General features: G+C 34.6%; 1 protein-coding gene across 2 annotated transcripts in view; it reads left to right on the top strand.

Moving 5' to 3' along the window:
• Window positions 1-21,002, top strand: part of PRKD1 (protein kinase D1) — a 292,389-nt gene that overhangs the window by 237,576 nt on the left and 33,811 nt on the right. For both annotated transcript variants that reach the window (XM_020285846.2, XM_020285847.2), the window contains 9 exons: window positions 762-972; window positions 1,132-1,209; window positions 3,219-3,423; window positions 4,916-5,039; window positions 6,597-6,674; window positions 7,931-8,210; window positions 9,334-9,386; window positions 11,432-11,504; window positions 13,689-13,795. In XM_020285846.2, coding sequence (XP_020141435.2) covers window positions 762-972; window positions 1,132-1,209; window positions 3,219-3,423; window positions 4,916-5,039; window positions 6,597-6,674; window positions 7,931-8,210; window positions 9,334-9,386; window positions 11,432-11,504; window positions 13,689-13,795 — 1,209 coding nt within the window. The remainder of the gene's footprint in view (window positions 1-761; window positions 973-1,131; window positions 1,210-3,218; window positions 3,424-4,915; window positions 5,040-6,596; window positions 6,675-7,930; window positions 8,211-9,333; window positions 9,387-11,431; window positions 11,505-13,688; window positions 13,796-21,002) is intronic.

Raw genomic sequence — 21,002 nt, forward strand, 5'->3', positions numbered from 1 at the left:
GAGGTACCATGAAATTATCCAAAACCATTGAAAATACAGTTAATTTCCATTAAATCTATATAAAATCTGTATACTGGGCTGATTAAATAACTACAAAATGAGAGACAAGAGTGCTCAGAGATATAATTATAACCTAAACACCAATATTGGTGTGTCTTATATAGTTTGTTTGTTCCTGTGTTTTTCAATAATAAAAATGATAGTATAATTTTAATCTCTAATTGTTATATGGTTGAGGAATAATTTAAAACCATATTTTTGAGGGAATTTAAAGGAACTGTAGGCCTTTTTCAGATGAAGTACTTTCCAAGGCAAATGGGGTGCATTTACTTTTCATTTTCTGTCCTTCTGAGCTGCTTGCATTTTCTAACTATGTGCATGTAATACTCTAGAAAGTGCCAATGAAGTAATATGTGCAGTTGGATTAAGGACCATTACCATTTTTGTTTACTCTCAACTTTCTATTTCTGGGTTAAAATTAATTAATTTTTAAAAGCAAAAAATATTTGAAAGACCTAGAAATCAGGTTCAAATATTCATATCAATTCTTTTCTTTTCAGACTATACAAACAAGATAACACAAATAAGAAATAGGGGAGAGGGATAAATTATATGTATTAACAGAAACACATCATTTCGCTCACATTCTTAAGGACAAAACCATTAAATACAGTAGTGAAATGAGATTTAGGAATATATAAATATATAGATCATGTGGTCTCTTACATCTTACTGTCCATTATTGTTTTTCAAACATGTAGCAAAAGTCACCATCTGAGTCATTCATTGGTCGAGAGAAGAGGTCGAATTCTCAGTCATACATTGGGCGACCAATTCAGCTGGACAAGATTTTGATGTCTAAAGTGAAAGTACCGCACACATTCGTCATCCACTCCTACACGCGGCCCACGGTGTGCCAGTACTGCAAGAAGCTTCTCAAGGGGCTTTTCAGGCAGGGCTTGCAGTGCAAAGGTAAGGATGATCCTGTCACCAAATATTTGTCACCAGCCCAGCTTTGACCCTTGAATTAATCCTCATCCGGCTGAAATTACTATTTTTTTGTTTTGCAACTTCTCTTTCTAATGAATTCCTGGTTTTTGTTTTGTTTTGTTTAAACATCACTGAGACTAGATTGCAGATTCAACTGTCATAAACGTTGTGCACCAAAAGTCCCAAACAACTGCCTCGGCGAAGTGACCATTAATGGAGGTGGGTAAAAGATCATCAATTATGTCTATGCTTTCTCCCTATTAGAGAGGGTGGCAATTATGATTTAGCAGGGTTTTTAGTTGTTTGTTTTTTTGTTTTTGTTTTTTTTTGGTGGGGGTGGGGAGGTTTGAGATACTTCAGACCAAGCCCAAAATGAACTATGGCCAGAGTTTGTTCTCCTTTTTACTCTAGAAAAGCAACTATTCCAGCCCAAAGTAAATTGTGGCCAGAGTTTGTTCTACTTTACTGTAGAAAAGCATCCACTGAGTTTTGATAAAACAAACAAATTAACAGCAACAACAAAAAAACAGAGAGACTTTCTTGATCTTTATGCGATAAACAGCTAGTACTGAAAAGTTGAATGTCCATAATTTCTTTCCCAGCTTTCTCATTTTATACTCCTATCCTAGTTTGTTTAGAAATGTGGGAGTTGTTGGGACACCTACAAGTTATAGGTCTCAGTCTCTTTTCCTCTGTCTTCATTCCAAGCATCCTTAATAAAATGAACTTTAAGTTTGCCAATTAAAAAAAAAACTGTTTTTTAATATTTGGGAACATTGCTTTGGGAAAACTACAACTCCATAAATTAACTTTGAAGGATGGACGCCTAAGAAAAATGGTGCTTACATGGTAGTAATATTCTCCAGGGATTAGGAGGTTGGGGGAGGTAAAATCACAACTAAAGGACATGGTGAGCATTGCAGAGGGGAAGGCCATGCCTCTAACCCTTGCTTCGGTGAGGCAAAGACATCAAATGTAACCAAAATGGTTGTACCCTCATAATACTCTAAAATTAATATATAAATAAATAAAAATAAAAAAGAAAGAAAGAAAAATGCCATATCTTAAGGGAATGGCTCAGTTTTTCTTCTCAGGTAGTATTCTAATGGGTTGATACCAAAATATTTCACTTAGAATTTCAGACTTTTTCCATGGATAGTGGGCTACTTTATACCTTCCGTCTGATACCAGTTATCCAATTCCTCTGGAAAGAAAAATGGCTGTAGATGACCAGAGGAACAAATTGAGTTTTTATGTTACTAAAAAGCTGAAGAACAAATGACTGTCTTTGTTTTAGAACATTCTTCTCCAGGAGAAATATATATTATACCTAGAAGAAGAAGAAAAGAGAGCTCTCCAGGAAAACATTTTAATACTGGTTTCTGGCTTGGAGATTCATGAACTAGCTATCAAATGGAAAGCTTGGCAATCTTCCTACTTTCTATGGCATATGATATTCAAGTCCAGGGAATGTCAGTATATACTTACTTGATAACTATAACTAAGGGGAAACAGAGCAGTTTTTGATGTCATTGATTACTTTGAAATTGCATTTTCCCATATAGTCAGAAAAATCTGGTAAAATGTGAATTTTCCAAGCTTGGCAGGCTAGGATCTGTGATCAGTCTATTTTCTAATTTTAAAATGAGTGCTTTGCATTAGTAATTATAATTTTTTTGCATTACCATCAACTACATAATGACAGGGTTCAAATAATTTCAATTATCAAGTGTCTTAGGTATTTAAAAGCTGTATGTATGTGAACAATTTAATATATTGGGATTTGTGATTTTAAAACTTACTGTAAGAATCAGTGACCTTGAATCTTGTTTCATGTGAAAGTTTTCTTCATCTTATATATTTCTTTTTCCCACCAGGGCTTTGGTACTAAAATATGATCAGTTTCTGGGTCATTTGTACCTGGGATCATTTTACCCCCTGCCACTTTACTTCTATCCTACACTGGGCTTCCTCCTGAGGCGTTTCATGTTTTTAGGCTTAGGGACATGAGACATAAGCATCTACCTACAAAATTACATATTCGAACTCTCACAAAGTCAGATACTTATGAACTGAAATAGAAAGGGTAAGTGAAAGAAAAGATACATTCTTCACAGGGCTGCTATTTTTAGGGTTTCCAATTGATTTGATTTGGATTGCTTAACTTTCTCTTAAGCCTTGGCTTCAGGATTTCAGGCTTATCTTCATGGTTCAAAATAATTTTCTAGACTTGCTTAGCCCTGGAGCAGAGTCTGATGTGGTCATGGAAGAAGGGAGTGATGACAATGACAGTGAAAGAAACAGTGGGCTCATGGATGACATGGAAGAGGCAATGGTCCAAGATGCTGAGATGGCGATGGCAGAATGCCAGAATGACAGTGGAGAAATGCAGGATCCAGACCCCGACCACGAGGACTCCAATAGGACCATCAGGTGAGAGCAGCACTCCTAGCCTAAGTCAAACAATGGAACCTCATGTGGTCTTTATTCTTTTCTGTAAAGGAAATTTAGAGTGCATGTTTAATATCTTATAAGTAAGCTATGTACTGTAGATAAAAGCCTTTGGAGTTAGGAGATCAGGATTCCCTGGGAGAAGTGTCATTGGCATCCTTTCCTAGCATCACCTCGTTCATTGGTCTGTTTTCTTTTGCATGAGAGGGATACTCATATTTGCCATCTGCAAGCTTACTACCAAGTTCATATTCATTCATAGCTCAATGCATGGAACTACAAAGATCAAAGATTGACCTCAGCAGACACCATCTGTTTTATTGCTGGCCCCTATTACAAACATCATGGTCTGTCTACACTTCACTGTTCTTGGTTTTATTTTAGTTGTATACATAATTTTATATCTATTATCTAATTATCTACATTTTTATATACTTTCACTACTAGATAATCCCCACTTTTCATATCAGGAGTTGGCACAGTGGGGCCGCCAGGCCAAATTGGACTGCTGCCTGTCCTGTAAAGTTTTATTGGAACATAGCCATGCCCATTCATGTTGCCTATGGCTGCTTTTGCACCACTATGTTAGATTTAGGTATTCTGCAAAGCCCAAAGTATTTATTACCTGGCCCTTTACAGAAAATGTTCTGATTCATATTATAAGGCATATTAAAAGTTTTGTGTCCATTTTATAAATGCCATTTTTATTGACAAACTGAAATTGTTCATTAAAGTAAAGCAAAAAAATGATTGAGGTTTTTTTTCCATTTAATGGCTTAATAACATTTTTAAAATACTGGAAAATATTAGTCTTATGACACAGCTGTCTTTTGAAGATATATATTTCTTTAGTAACAAAAGGTTTGCATGGGGGGAGGTGCTTACATATATGCATGGGGGGGTGTCTGGGAGGGGCAGAAGAAGACAAGAAGAGACAGAGAGGAAAAGAGACAAAGAGGGAAGGGAGGAGGGGATAAAGAGCAGAAAGATCAGCATAACTGCATGAGCAATAATTACATAAAAGTTTAAACAGCAGATTCTAATTTTTATGAAATTATGCAAAGACTGAAATTCATTTGGAATAATATAGTCTATAAATGATTGATACTGTGCCTGTAACATATAATAAATGAGCAGATAAGATTGTACGTGTGATTCGGTATGCTGTGACCTCATATACTAAGACGGTAATCTGCCTGATGTTTACCTGAAAACTGAACACCATATAGTTCAACCTGAAAACTAAGGTGCTTTTTACCCAGCCTTGAGATTACTTAAAGTGTACAAATAAAGTGCCTGTAACTATTCAGAGTAACCCACTTTCTGAGCCATAGAGATCTGACAATACATTTCACTAAAATGGGATGTGAATTTTTTTGACTGTCACTTTGGAGTAGCTGAAATAAGATTTTTATGCATGAAAAGAATATCTGTACCTGAAAACATTTCTCCTAAAATATTTTGACTTTTCAAGTCCATCGACAAGCAACAATATTCCACTCATGAGGGTAGTGCAGTCTGTCAAACACACGAAGAGGAAAAGCAGCACAGTCATGAAAGAAGGATGGATGGTCCACTACACCAGCAAGGATGCTCTGGTAAGACCCACAGCGAGCGATTGTCTCTTTCCTTGCTAGCCTTTATTAGGGGAGTTGCTGCTGCCCTGTGGGGACTGTGGGATGCTGAGTTACTGGGAGTCAACCTCAGCACAGGCATGGTGTAGGCCAGGTGGAGCCCGTCACAGTCTCTGGGTGTCTGAGCAGTAGAGTTCGAAAAACTGTAGAGTGCAATTTAAGGCAAACAGAATCATTTACCGTGATTACTTGAGATCATCTCCAAACAACTTGAATGTCTACCTGTCATTTTACAGCAGACGTGAAAGCCTCAGTATGTGCTTTCACAGGGCTCCTCAGTTATTTAGAATTTTAAAATAAACTACCTTTTAGGGAGAGAAAAAACAGTGGTAACTATTGTGTACACCTTACATCCTTAATTAAGTGTTCACCTAAGAACTGACCCATTCAGGAATGTAGTAATCGTATACTTTATGTGAGTCTGTTCATTTCTCCAGATTTTCCTAATAGTTGTTGAATGAGGTTAGGTATGTATGTAAGAGAGAAAAACTTGATTCATGTTTCAAAGTTAAACTAATTAATGATTGGTGATGTCTGATTTCTCAGTTGTTGGTAGCGCTTTCTTCATTTCTTCCTATGTATAGGATCTCTGTCATTTCTTTAGATAAACAGAGACCTTTACCCCAATTAATCTATCTATAATCTCAACCTTCTCTGCTGGAGAGAAAAGACTTGCATAACTTAATGTAGGACTCAATTGAACACCACCTAGTTCTTCCTAAATGTGGTATAAAGTTTTAAAGTAAATTTAATATGTTTCATCTAAGATTAGTTGTTGAAGAAACCAAGAATAATAGGGCTTTGGGGCCTAAAAAGATCAAAACACACACACACACACACACACACACACACACACACACACCCTGGAATCATGAAAGATATACCTAGAATAAATAAGAACCTAATCACCAAATCATAGTAGTTAGATCTATAGTGAGATGGAGAGAAGGTGGAGTTAGTGGTTCGATACATCTCTCTGATTTTGTTAAGTTGTTGTCTTGGAGTCAACCTTTTCATCCAACAAAATATTTTTTAGTTCTATTGTAACATTCAGAATTCTTCCATCTCTAATGGAAGCCAGCATACTTAGGTGGATCAGCGTGGCATTGCTTATGTCCTAAAATAGCAAACATGTATAAACACTATATCTCCTACTAAGTAAGTCTTGTTTTATTATGGACTACAAATCCACCTTTAGCTCTTAAAGCAGTCAAATAAATTTAAAAATTGTGTTTTCTATTAATACTTACTATGTACATACTAAGTGCCAGGCACTTCAGAGGGTTTATTGCTCATAACCCTCTGCCTTAGATGCAGAAACTTATCACACTACATTTGCCAAGTAGTTAAGTGATACTGAGTGGATATAGAGTCTAAAATCGAGCATTAATCTGCCTGGTCCAAAGCACATGCACTTTCCACCATCAGATCCTATGTCCTCACTGGTAAAATGTGTTTATTTTATCAATCTGGGGTATTTTTAAAGATTTTTAAAGATTCTGAATCTAACTTCTGTTTCAGCGGAAACGGCACTATTGGAGATTGGATAGCAAGTGCATTACCCTCTTCCAAAATGACACAGGAAGCAGGTACTACAAGGTACAGTTTGCTCTTTTCTTTGTAGTCTCATTCTTCCTCTTGCTCTCTTATGACAGTGTACAGTATCAAACATACAAAACACATCCAACAGACATAACTGTTTTTGTGCTTCCTCCAAGAGATATTTTTTTCTTCTCTATAGTTTACAAATGTCTTTAGAATCAGGTTGTGACCTCTTGATTCATCTGTGAATTTCACATTTCCCTGGGGAATGCTTTCTGGTCCCGTGGGATGGTGGGGAGGGGAAGAGAGGGAATGATTAATTGACTATTTTAGCAGAGATGTGTGATTAATGAGAAAATTCACAGTCACAGATCAGCTAAAAGTAAATTCCTGAGATCCATTGCATACAGAACATTGCTGAGGGTTAAGAAACATTGTATGATTTCTGCATGCTTGCCAACATTCATAAGGAGCACTTTCCTCTAGAGAAAAACCTGGCAGCGATTTTTGTTCTGTTCCTCTACATTAAATAATACAGATGTGGCATAATTATCAACCAGTAAAACGCAACTTCAAAAGAAGTTGGTAGTGAAAACAGTAGATACTTGCTCCTTCTAAATGAATACAGATTTGGGTGTAGTTGACATCCTATGGCCGCTTTACTCAGCTGTCACAGCAAAAGAAAGCCTCACCAATTCTAAAATTAAAAATTTTGTTTTAAAAGTCATGATTGCTTAGCCCATAATTCCTAGAAGACAATATAGTGGTTAATTTTTTGATATCAAAATTGTCTTAAAAACAACTACTTATTTTTAAAACCAATCTCTGTGGTTTTCTTCACTTAAACTATTCACTTGGCAGTATCATTAGATTAACATGTATTGAATTCAATTACATAATTCATTTCAATTTTTAAAGAATAGTTAAAATTTAAAAGCAGCTGTATCTACTTAAATGCCTTTCAAAAGTAGTGTGATTTTACCTCACAGTTATAAAAGTTATCATTTATATCCTAAGTCTGAGATTCTGATGAAGATTCAAAATCATTATTCTTAATCATACTTATTTCTGCCACAAGAACATAGTGAAAAAAAAGTCACCTGCATTTTCTAGAAAAAGGAAATGATAAGATTTTCTATAGTAAAGGTATTTTTGAAATTTGTTTAGTAATAGTCTGCGTTATATAGTTTAAAACTATTTTAAATAAGTGATGGTTATTTGTAATGTCATTTCTTACATATTCCTGGCATGAATTTTATTTGAAAGTTTATATACTTTTGATAAACTACACTTAGCACAGTCTCTCTTTATAGGAAATTCCTTTATCAGAAATTTTATCTCTGGAACCAGCAAAAACTTCAGCTTTAATTCCTAATGGGGCCAATCCTCATTGTTTTGAAATCACTACAGCGAATGTAGTGTATTATGTGGGAGAGAATGTGGTCAATCCGTCCAGCCCACCACCAAATAACAGTGTCCTCACCAGTGGCGTTGGTGCAGATGTGGCCAGGATGTGGGAGATGGCCATCCAGCATGCCCTGATGCCCGTCATTCCCAAGGGCTCGTCCGTGGGTTCAGGAACGAGCTTGCACAGTGAGTCTGACAGTTTTCTAACGAGATCAAAGCTCACTCATCTGCCTTCCCCTTGGCTTAGGAAACATCTGTCCTGCCTTTCCCAAGAACAGAATTGAGAAAGACTCCTTAGGGATGATTTAGTTTATTGGAAAACTTAGGGTCTCTAAATAAAAGCTGCTGCAAATCTTAAGATATTTCATTTGTTAAATTATCCTATTATATTATCTTTATTATATATTAAAATTCTAATAAATTTATATAAACACTGTCTACTAGGCAATTACAGAACTCTATAGCTATTGGCTATAAAAGAAGTAATCTAATCATCTTCAGCTTAACATGGAATGCTAGAGTCTTGCTACTTGCTAATCTGAATTGATGTTTTCCCAAAACCACTTAACCTGGTATTCTATGCAGTATTTGATGTGTGGAGTGCATGGTAACTCTTGACTATCTTATCCCAGGAAAAAAATCTCTGTTCATTGGTAGAATGAGATAGACTTGGCAAAATGCAACCAGAATCAGATATTAAAGATGAATTTTTAAAAGGAAATTTTAGAGGAATATCTGTATAAAAATGTGATTTTAAATTTCATAATGGTTATTAATAATGAAACTTGTGAATTAACCTGCTTTTTACATTATACTGTGTTATATTTTGATCTATCACAATTTTGTTATTTATCTCTACAATCAAACATATTAATAGAATGTATATGCATATTTTGCTGTTAAGCACTTTATATGAGATCACTATTGTAATGCCTAACACAATACCAACAGGTGGATGTTAATGATTTGCCTGTTTTACAGATGAGGAATTCATTCTCTGTCTAAAGAGATTAAGTTACCTAAGTTTATCCCAGAGCTGCAAAGTAGCCAAGTCTGTATTTGAATCCAAGTCTTCCAGACTCCAAACTCTAAACTGACAAAATATTATTTTTCAAAAGCAAGTACAAAGTGAATCTGTAATTTTAAAAGGAAAGAAATATTCTAATAGACATTTTCCTAGAAAATTCTAATTGCTATGATTTATTTAAAACCAGTCCTGCATGATGATTTGTAAGCATGTATTTACTTGTTTTGCTATTACCTCTCTCACTGACTTCTTGTGTGTGTATTTTTAAACATGCATTTCCAGGAGATATTTCAGTGAGTATTTCAGTATCAAATTGCCAGATTCAAGAAAATGTGGTAAGTATGCACCTACTAATATAAACCTTGGTAATATGATTATTGAGAAATAAGAGATTCAGAAAATAAAACAGGGTCTATTTGGATATTTTTTCATAAGATTTTGGAAACATTACATTATATTGATTTGTTTAGCGATTTTTCTATATTCTGTAATGTAGAGCCAAAAGATATTCATCTCAGGTAATTATAATGAGATGCCTGAGTTTTCATGTTTTCCCTTTTTCTTCCTTTTTGGTACTGGAATTTTAATGTTTGATGTTACATAGTAAAATAAATAGACAAAATAAAGTCCTTGATTTGTGTGAGTAGCTTAAACATGCCATTGTTCTCATTCCTTGGTTGCTACCTAGGAGTGCTGTCATATGACAAGGAGTTAGTTGTAAATGCTCTTTACAGTCACTTGTACCTTTAAGGAGACTTCAAGAAAATTGTATAAATCAGAGTTTATAGGTCCACATTCTAGCACCCTAGTCTCCTGTGCCACATAACTCTATGCTTTTAGCTCAGTTTTTGAAAATTATAGATCAGACATATTATGAAATATATATATTACATTCTTCATATGCTTGCTTTCTCTGTTATACTTTGTCACTATGGCAAGTAGCCAAAAAGTATAAGGCCTTTCCTTCCAATAGACCTTTTGCTCTATTTTGCCTCGTACAATTATGATCAAAAAAAGCATTTTATAGCCTTATTTATATGTTTTAATGAGATTTTAAAAAAATATAAACTTCATGAATCTCTATTCATCACTACTATATCTTTACAACCTTTGCTTGAGTGGCGTAAACTAAACAGAAAGCCAACGATGAATCAGAAAGAATTAGGCAAACTTCATAGTGAAGCTTAGATAAATTCCCGTGCTGTCAATCGTGAGATTTCTAAAGACCTGCAACTTCTCGTTGCTGTCGCTTAGCCAGACAAGACTTCGGGAAATATAGGTTACTCTTTAAGCCTCTTGGAAAATTCCAGGTAGCTGTGGGGTTGTTCCACCCTGCTCAGCCATTGTTGTCCACTGAAGTTCTGAGAGGGCCATTGAATTATCAGAGAAAGTTTAAAGAACCCTACTCTTTTGAGAGGAAGTAGCTTGGACTCAGAATACTGGAATGGTGTTGATATGTTTTCTTGTCCCCAGGCAGCCTTGTACTCACTCACCCTATAGGGCCTCTTAAGGAATCACAGAATGGAGACAACTTGTAGTTGTTTTCTAAGGGGAAAGACAAAAGAAAAGATCAGGGGTATATAGGATTTACAGAGGGTACATCTTGATATAAAAGGACTTTAAACAAATAAAGTCAGGGTGTAAGAATGAAGGATAGGTAGAAAATACGATAGAATGTAAAAGGAATACATTGAGTAAAAAAGTATTATGCTGTGTTTTCATGAGCATTATCATCAGATCATGCTTTATTCCGCAATTATTATTTCAGATAGAAAAGATTAGATATTTGGAACGTGTTGCCTCCCTCCAGAAGTGATAGAAATGGAAGCGTTTAGCTAGTTCCCAGATGAGAATTTCATACTGGATTGTCATTCTTCTGCAGGGTCTCCAGCTCACTCACAGTAGCTCAGCCTCCTGTTGCTGCAGTCTAGGTTCATCTGCACGTGGGCGGCTAATAAGGGAGCAGCCTCTCCATTCCAGCCATAGAGGTTGAAGTGGTGGGAATCAGGACTCACACCGATATGTGATTGGGAACCATGATTATTTAATTACATTTTTAAATAGCCATCTCAAAAAGCATATCCCTTTTTGAATACTTATAATAAATTGCATTGTATGGTCTTAATTGTTATTCCTCTCTATTGAAACATATGTGAAAGGCCATTAGAAAACCTCTGCCACTTAAGATCAAAACAGTTTTCAAAGTATTGCAATATTAAATTAATTAAAGATGCAAATTTCATCTATCATTTTAAATTTATTGTTTTAATGTTTAATAATATTATATTTAATAAAATTATATAATTTATTAGGACTGATGTTTTGTTCCACCTGGTGTTTTTTCATTGGATTTTGTTTTTCATTGGATTTGCGCCTATAGGACATCAGCACAGTATATCAGATTTTTCCTGATGAAGTACTGGGTTCTGGACAGTTTGGAATTGTTTATGGAGGTAGGTTAATTCACGAAGCATTTTCTATTAATTTAAAATTTTAGCTACTGTATTTGCCAAAGTAACATTTCTAGGAAAACGTAAAAGACAAGACCTACATGTATATAAGTCTGTGTGTGTGTGTGTGTGTGTGTGTGTGTGTGTGTGTGTGTAACTCTGTGTTTTACCTTTTTAAAAATTTCTCTTGAGATAGTCACTATTTTGGCTATATTTCCATTTTGAAAGAGAAAATTTTCTACTCTGGAAAAATTCCTTTTGTTTAAATATAGACAAACTATACACGATACTGCATCAGTTTGGTTTATTTAGACAACATACTGGGAAAACAAGGAAGCTGTATGCATAAAAAAATTAGTTCCATTATCTTTCAGTATATTTGATCACAAATCTGTAGAAGTTCATTCAGGTTACTAAGCGAAAAATCCTTTACCTTTCTAATGCCTTTAACAGTGTATCTGTTTCATTAAGGTTTGAATTTTTTTAATTTTTGAAGTGATATACTAAGTTTCTTTTTCAAGTCTTTGAGAAACATTTAAAATTAATGTTATACCTGCCCTGTAAAATGACATCATAACTTTCAGTTCCTTAATATGATCAGTAACAAATTATCTTTTGCTCTGAAATAATCACAGTGTCCTACTCAATTTTATTTACCATCATATAATATTATACTTTTAAATTTAAAATTAATTAAGTTCTACACTATTTTACAAATTACTTTGATTCTTATAAGATGCTCTGATGATTTTTTTCGTGGAAAACCTATCAGTGAGCCAGCAACCATTGTACTGTTCATTAATGCATAACAGTCTAATAGGAGAAATGAAATGTTAGATAGATTATTGCTCTATGGTATAATAATTGCATGGGAAAAAATAATGGTACTTAGAGCATGGGATAAGTAGAAGCAAGGGTAAAAAAGGAGAGCAGAGAGACCAGCAGGTGCTAGATAATTTGGAACATCTAACATTGAAGTACCAGGCATAGGAGGCGCCTCCACAAGGAAAACTGAAACATAAAACCAGACACATATGGAATGAAGTGGCTGAGCACAGAGTCTCAGAAGAGAGGTCAAGTACTGTAGTGACAGAGGAGTAGAGGCAAAAGAAGCTGTGGCCTTGAAGAGAATAGTTGCAGTAAAATGGCTGAGTTGAAATAGAGATTTCAGTGAGTCAAAGAGTAAGAGTGATGTTAAGGAAGTAGAAAACATGAATACAAGGCAATTTGGTGGTGAAGGGAAGCCATGTGGAAGGAGTCAGAAGGAATAGTGAGAGTGGGATGTAGGATGAATGAATGAACACTAGATTTATTATAAGTGTTGAAAGAATGGAATTTCCAGTTAGTTTGTATGTGACCAAAAAGTCTGAGTAATTAGATGCATTTTCCATTTTCATTTTCAGATTCATTTTCATTTTACATTTTCAAATTCAATTAACGCTACTATATTCTGTACCTACTACAATATAGTAGTGTAGAAGTTAAGAGCTTCTGGGTGTCCCATAGACTCCCTAAAAGGTTTAAGAATTGAACCTGTAAGAATTAAATGTGGTGTAATGTATGTAAAGGGACTATTATGTGATGATGATGATAACCAACATTTTGTTTAAGTGTGCATAGTTACCTTGGCACTTTGTGCATTTTACATGTCTTCCTTCATCTTATCTTCACAACAACCCTGCCACTTGAAAGTGGAGAACCTAAAATTCAGAAAGATTAAGTCCTTTGCTCAAAGTCACACAGCTAATAAGTATGAGAGCCAAGACTTTAATTTTTCCTCTATAACATATATTAGTTTATCAGGACTTTAAAATTATACTTTTCTTAAGGGAGCATTTTTGCTGGTAATATGAATATTTTCTTTATTAAACAGTTCAATATTCTGTCTCTAAAACATATATTTTTATAAGAAAAAATCAGGCTCTTGATACATACAGCTTTTAATGCCCCATTTCTTTTGTGTTTTAGTGGCTAATTTTAAAGTACATATTTGATTTAGAATAATGAAACCAAGAAATGAAATCTTTCTAGATATGTGTCAGTGCTCTTTAGCACTTTCACTGGATAAATGTTGATTTAACCAGTGAAACATTTTTATCATTCCTATAAATGTTCTTGTAAATTTTGTTGTTAATATGGATGATATTTAATAACATTATACTAATGTTTCCCTTTTTTATTTTAAAGGAAAACATCGTAAAACCGGAAGAGATGTAGCTATTAAAATCATTGACAAATTAAGATTTCCAACAAAACAAGAAAGCCAGCTTCGTAACGAGGTTGCCATTCTACAGGTAATTGTTTGGTTCTCATTTGAGGGTGATAAAATCCCCTCCTTCACTTTCCAAAACAAAGTTATCCAAATATCTGTGGCATGGAGATTTAAGAATGCTTTAAAATAACTGAAATGGCAGATCAAACTACTTCCTGAGTGGTATCTTTACAGAGCCTAGGTAGCAATTGTTCTTTTTATATATTTAATTATAGGTATTAATATATAATTAATATTCATTAAATGGGTAATGTTTCAGCACTTGCTCATAGTGGACATGCTGAGACCATTTTATTTTACATTACAAATGACCTTCCCATCATAAACATGCCCCCTTCGTGCTGTGATAATTATATGAATTGGGTATGTAACTGTCAGCATATCAGGTATGTGAGTAAGATATGTCTGAGAATCAGATCATCTCGATTTTAGTAATGTCCTCTTTGTCTCTCACCAGAAGCTTTTCATTTGATATTGAGCATGTCACTTAACGCCTCTCATTAACAACAGTCCCTTTTTAAAACCAGAGTTTGTTAATAAAAGATATCCCTACCATCAGAAATTGTTCCTGGCACATATTAGGTGTTTAATAAGTATTTGTTGAATGAATTAATTAAAATTGTTCAGAAATACCATGCTGTCACATAAGATGACATACATAGTGTCCAACCAGGTAGCAAAAGGCTAGACTGCATTTGCTATTATGGTTAACTGGTTGGCTAGTTAAAAAGGATTTTATGTGTGGCTTTCTCTGCAAAAGCCCTCATTGTTTTTTATTTTTCTTATTAAAAGAACAACTCGCCTTTTTGGACCTAAAAAGACAAGATGTAATGAAGATGGGATTGGGGATTGGGCTTCTGACTCTGATATGTTCAGATAAATTATCATGATAGGAGTCAATTGTATGGAGAGGATGCTTTTCTTTGACCAATTTTGAGAAACAAAATTCCATTCCTCTGGATATAAAAGCAATACCAAGAAGCATTTGGTATCCTCTACCTTGTGGTCTTCTAGCTTATGGAAACTAGGCTTTTCTTTATAGTATATTTTACAACATTCTTTGTTTTCCTTGAACCTATTCCACTTTCTCCACATAACTTGTATTCCAGTGTAATGTGTTTTTATACTTGAAAGTCTTTTATTGGTCCCTATTTCATAATTCTTTATAATAAAAATAAGTATATATTTTTAAATTTATTGAGTATAATATTTCAAATGTTTAAAACATTTTCCTGGATTAATCTATCATTACAGTATTAGTAAAAGCTTTATTCAGCAAGATAAATGTTCTATAAATTTTTATCTATGCTTATATAATATAAAAAATAAAATGTTACTGGAACTATATTATTTAATGAGATTGATGTTTTTAATTTAATTTATAAATTGGTGGGCGAATATTACTTATTGCTTGAATGAGGCAGAGTTCAGTAACAATTTTATTTCTTTTTTTTAAACATAGAAGCTGGGTCATAACCAAAGCCACAAAACCTCAGTGATTTATTTTCAGAAATTATTTTAATCCTCTCTTTGTTTATAAACTCATTAAATCCTTCATTAATTTAGTTGAAAGCATGAATTAGAAGCTAGGTTACCAAAAAATTGGTTTCTAATTCATTGGAGTCATTCATTTCATATCAATACAGTATTTCAAATTTTCTCATTATTTTTCTACCAGAGTATTCTCTTCCCCATGACAAAGCACCCTAGTAATATTTGGAATGTGTGACATGCATGCCCTCCTTTGGAAAGCAGTAAAAAGAAAATTAGTTATGAAAAGAAACTTGGGGATTGAAAATTTTCAGACCATAGGGATATTCTTAGATCTGTATTAGAAGAGTATGGACTGTTATGATTCATTCATTTATGTGAAGCATAATTATTGAGTGCCCATCATGTTCTAGGAAGTAGGGATACAGATTTAAATAAAGTAGATTTTCTTAAAACCATCCCTGTGCTCACATATCTCTTAAAGATTTGCTGTCCCCCAAAAGTATACCTACCTTAATTTGGACACTGCTATGGTGAGACAAGGTGTGCAATAAGACCAGGAAAGGAGTTAAGGCTGAGTTCATGGAGAACATTAGATATGATGCCAATTCAGTTGGATTTTATTATGTCTGTGCAACTGAATTATTGAAATGTTTTGAAAAAGAAATTGTTATGATCAAATCAGTGTTTGGGGATTACACGTTACAGAGAAGAAAGTTGAAAGGCAAGAAAAACTTTTTAAAAGGCTATTTTCAGCTAATGACAATCAGAATGCCCCATTTCTATTCTTTCCTTGTCCTCGTGCATAGCCATCTTGGCTTTAGCCTTAACATTTCCATTGCCACTAGTCTAGACCAGGCTTTCAAATTCATACCTTGATTATTGCAACAGATGATATTCCTGACAGATATGTGTCCTCCCCCCATAACCATCTTCCCGACTCTCATTTTCCCTCTTCTATTCTGAAGCACACAACTAGATAAATCTTTAGTGGGCTTCCATTGATCTCTTTCTAGCTTAGTAGCTTTCTTTTTCTTGCTTCATCAAACCTGTCTGCTTTTCCTGGCTTTTAGCATGGTGAGTGATCTCTCTGGACCCTACCTCTCATATTTGACTGAGTCTTTCATTTCTCCCCAACGCAGATCCTCTTTTTAAGGTCATTGTCCTCATCATAACCATTAACCCCCAGCCGTTGCTCAGCTTTTAATTCCAAGCCTGGATGCACATTTTGGTTTACTTGCATTTACTCATGTTTGATTAATCTTCAAGATTCACCAAACCTCCCTGACTGTCCTGTGCTACTTTCCATATATTCTATTTATTTATGGTTTCTAGTCTTAGTATAAAATGGCACTTTAATATTTATTAAATACTTCTTATGTAATAATTAGATTTATAAGCAATTGGAAAGTCTCAGCAATGCCTTTTTTTTTCAACTGCCACAGTGCCTAGCCTAGTAGTAAAGACATAACAGGTACTCTATTAACACTTGGCAGCATTGTCTTACATTGCATACTGTGTTTCCTTAAATTCTTTCATAAGGCCCCTGTTATAATACCATTTTTATAAATAAATCATTACTATTAAATTTTACTCATAGTAAAATTGTATTATTTCGTGAGGAAGAAGAGCTTGTGGAATAGCCACTCATTGTGTTGCAGGATATCTCAAAAGCTGAGCCCTGAAGGAAAAAATCAGGCATTGGGTTCAAAGGAAGTCAGAGAACATGTCATAGGGATACCTTAAAAGGCAGTAAAACCTCAAGATCAGGAGAGGGTTTAGCAACAAACAACACTATAGTGGTACATGGGCTTAGAAAGAGAATGAGTTGTAGAAAGGAAGTCCCACCGTCTGGAAGATAAGGAATTCAAGTCATCAAATTGTCAAGGTGGATGTCCTAGCAGGTAGAGGGGACACTATGGTAAACACGTGACAAACAGGCAGTGGTCAGAAATCCAGACAATATGCCTAGGCAGGTTCTGAGATCATAGTGAGGAGGTTTAAGTAACCTGGCTCCTGAAGCATACTAGTTAGGACAGGCAAGGCCTTGATCCAAAATGAATTTGGGTCCAAGAAAAGAATAAAAGCAATGTATAATATATTGTTTAAAGAGCATGAGTTCTAGAGTTAAACTGACTAGGTTCAAATCTCAGATTGTTATTTGAGAGTTCTTAAGAGCCTGAATAAGGTACTTAAGCTGCCTGAGCTTTCAGTTTCCTTATCTAGGAAACTTCATAGAGATGTGATGAGAATCAAATATGATAGTTTTGTGAACCTCTGAGCAGTGCTTGGCATACAGTAAAGCTCCCATAGTTATTAAATGTTATCATTACCACCACTGAGTTGTAAGTCTAGCTCCTACGAACAAGTTTAGAAGAGCAGGTAACTCAATGTTGAAGTATGGGGTGGGGCTGAACATGCCTTAGCAGAATGGCTGGCCATGGTAGGCACTCAGTAAATATTTGCTGAATGGATTACATAGCTATGCTGAAGGAACCAGAGGGATACAGATTGGAAGAGCATGACAATAAGAGAATAAGGTGTTCCTTTCCTTCTTTCCTTTTTGTCTTAAAACCATGCTAATTGATCCTCATGGGGCAAGATTAAATATATACAATCGGCAGTAAGTGAAAAGATGATAATCATGATAGAAAACCAGCAAATAACATTGCTAAGTGTGGTTGGGAAAAATGAAAATTTTTGCAAACCGGTGACTTTTTAAAAATCATAAATCAGTTCTTTCTCTGGAGAAAACATGCTAAATATGGGTACTTTCTCTTTTAATGTGTATTGAGAGGTTAGTTTATATTTAAGTTGTTTCATCTAATATGTTTATTATATTTCTTCAAATATTTCTTTGTATTTTATTGCAAGAATTTTCATGAAATTGTTTTAGACAAGACATGTTTTGGAGCTCCAAGATAATCTTGTCTTCTGCATGTTACAAAAATAATAAATCCCATAGATTATATGTATATCTGTCTAAAATAGAGAAAAAATGTAAAACAAGGATCTTCCATAATAAAAAGAAAATGAATTTAGAAAATTTTCCAAATAGATATTGTATTAGATCAGAAGTTAAGTCATAGTGAATAAGTATCAAAAGGCCAGGTTCCAAGTCAAAATTTTCCAGGTTTTAGTAAATCTCTTTCAACCTTAGTTTCCTTAATTATAGATTGAAAATCATGCTGACTTGGTCTGCTTGCTTCATAGAAATGTTTTGGGGACTAAATTACATCTTATATTTTAATATAAAGTATTTTTAAAATCAATATTATCAATACTACTCTTTTGAGCTCCTTCATGGAAGGGAGAAAAATAGCTTCCTTCATTAAAAGGGATGATGTTGTAGGAAAATGTCATGTACTATATCTGGGTCATCCACATCTTAAAATTGAACATAGCTTTTCATTTATTAAAGATTCTGAGAATTCCTATAATTAAGCAGTTGTTTAATTTTGAGAATATTCCAATGAAGCTCATTTTGCCACAGAACCCTATGCAAATATGAGATATTATAATATCTTTGGACTGTTTTGCAAATAATGTTCTGTCTTCTGACCTTGTCCAGTAGACCCTGTACATTTACTCTAGTTCCCATTATCTGGTATATAATACATCCAAAGGATTATGTGTCTACACAGATTAATTTAATATCATCATATTATAGAATGTTCTGCTTTCTGGAGTGCTGACATCTAAATATAGAAGCTGGGCTACAGTGATATGATTTGTTAAAAATTACGCTTTAAAGCTAATGCCAAGACTAGATTAGATTCATGTGTTCATGTTTCCAGTCAGGTAGATTAAGAGGAAATAAAAAAGTTTTCCAGATGTGTCTTCATTCCTATGCATTTGATACCAAATAGAAAAAAATGCAGACAGTTGATACATTTTTCAATTTTTATATACAATAAGACAGCTTGAGATACAGATTTCTTTATAATAATAAGTCATACTTTTAATTTTTGCCTTTCTCCTAAACAGAAACTCAATAATAGCATGAAGGAAAGGGGGGTCAAACTTAATGGGTGAATGTTTTCTAACACTAATTTAGAAATACACTACAATAGTGCATCTATTATAATTGATAAACCAACATTGGCACATCATAATCACCTAACGCCCATAATTTACATTATGGTTTACTCTTGATGTTCCATGGGTTTCGACAAATGTATAATTATGTGTACACATCATTGTAGTATCATTCAGAGTATTTTCATTGCTCTAAAAATCCTCTGTGCTCTGCATATTCAACCCTTCTTCCACCCAGTCTCTGGTATTTACTGACCTTTTATGTCTCTATGGTTTTGTCTTTTCCAGAATACCATCTAGTTGTAATCACACCCTATGTAGCCCTTTTAGATTGCTTTCTTTCACTTAGTGATATACATTTAAGTTTCCTCTATGTTTTTTCATGGCTTGATAGCTCATTTCTTTTTATTTTTTATTTTTTGCTAATATGCTGTTTTTTTTTTTATTTCAGCATAATATGGGGGTACAGATGTTAAGGTTACATACATTGTTCTTGCCTTCCCTCCCCCCTCGAGTCAGAGCTTCAAGCGTGTCCATCCCCCAGACAATGCACATCGCATTTATAATGTATATATATACTCATCTTCTCCTCCCCACTCCCACCTGCCCGACACCCGATAAATGTTTTTTTTGTTGTTTTTTTTAACATTTTGGTTAGATTTTATAACTTTGCCTTTACCTAGCAAGGGTTAGAGGTATGCCCTTCCCTTCCACACTGTTCGCCACATCCCTCAGATGTGGATCAACCTCTCCCCACCCCCACCCCCGAATCTCTGGTGAACACCACCACCCTTTGAGCATTATATTGATAATCGGTCAATACTAACTTGATGGCAAGTACATGTGGAGCCCATTTTTCTGATCTTGTGTCACCTCACTTTGGATAATGGGCTTAAGCTCAATCCAAGATAATATAAGCAGTGCGAGCTCACTGTCATTTCTTGGAATTGAGTAATATTCCATTGTAAACATATACCAAATTTTAATAATCCAGTCATGAATTGACAGGCACTTGGATTGTTTCCACATCCTTGCAATACTGAATTGTGCTGCCATAAACATTCAGGTGCAGATGTCTTTATAATAGAATGTCTTATGCTTTTTTGGGTATATGCCTAATAATGCTTTGCTGGGTCGAATGGTATTTCTATTTTTAGCATTTGAGGTATCTCCAAATTCTTTTCCACAAAGGTTGCACTAATTTGCAGTCCCACCAGCAGTGCAAGAGTGTTCCTGTCTCTCCACATCCTCGCCAGCATTTGTTGTTTTGGGATTTCTTGATACAGGCCAATCTCACTGGGGTTAGATGATATCTCATTGTGGTTTTAATTTGCATTTCTCTAATGATTAGAGATGCTGAGCACTTTTTTTATATGTTTGCAGGATAATGGCCTACAAACATATAAATCAATTCTTTTTAGTACTGAATAATATTTCCTTGTGTGGATGTACCACAGTTTGTCCATTCACCTACTAGAAGAGTATCTTGGTTGCTTCCAAGTTGACAATTATAAATAAAGCTTCTATAAACATTCTTATGCAGGTTTTGTGGCAACATACGTTTTTTACTGCTTTGCGTAAATACTAAGAAGTGCGATCATATATTAAGTATATGTTTAGTTTTGTAAGAAACTGCTAAACTGTCTTCCAATGTGGCCATGCCATTTTTTGCATTCCCACCAGCAATGAATGAAATTTCC

This window comes from Microcebus murinus, chromosome 6, assembly GCF_040939455.1.
Source record: "Microcebus murinus isolate Inina chromosome 6, M.murinus_Inina_mat1.0, whole genome shotgun sequence".
Lineage (NCBI taxonomy): Eukaryota > Metazoa > Chordata > Mammalia > Primates > Cheirogaleidae > Microcebus > Microcebus murinus.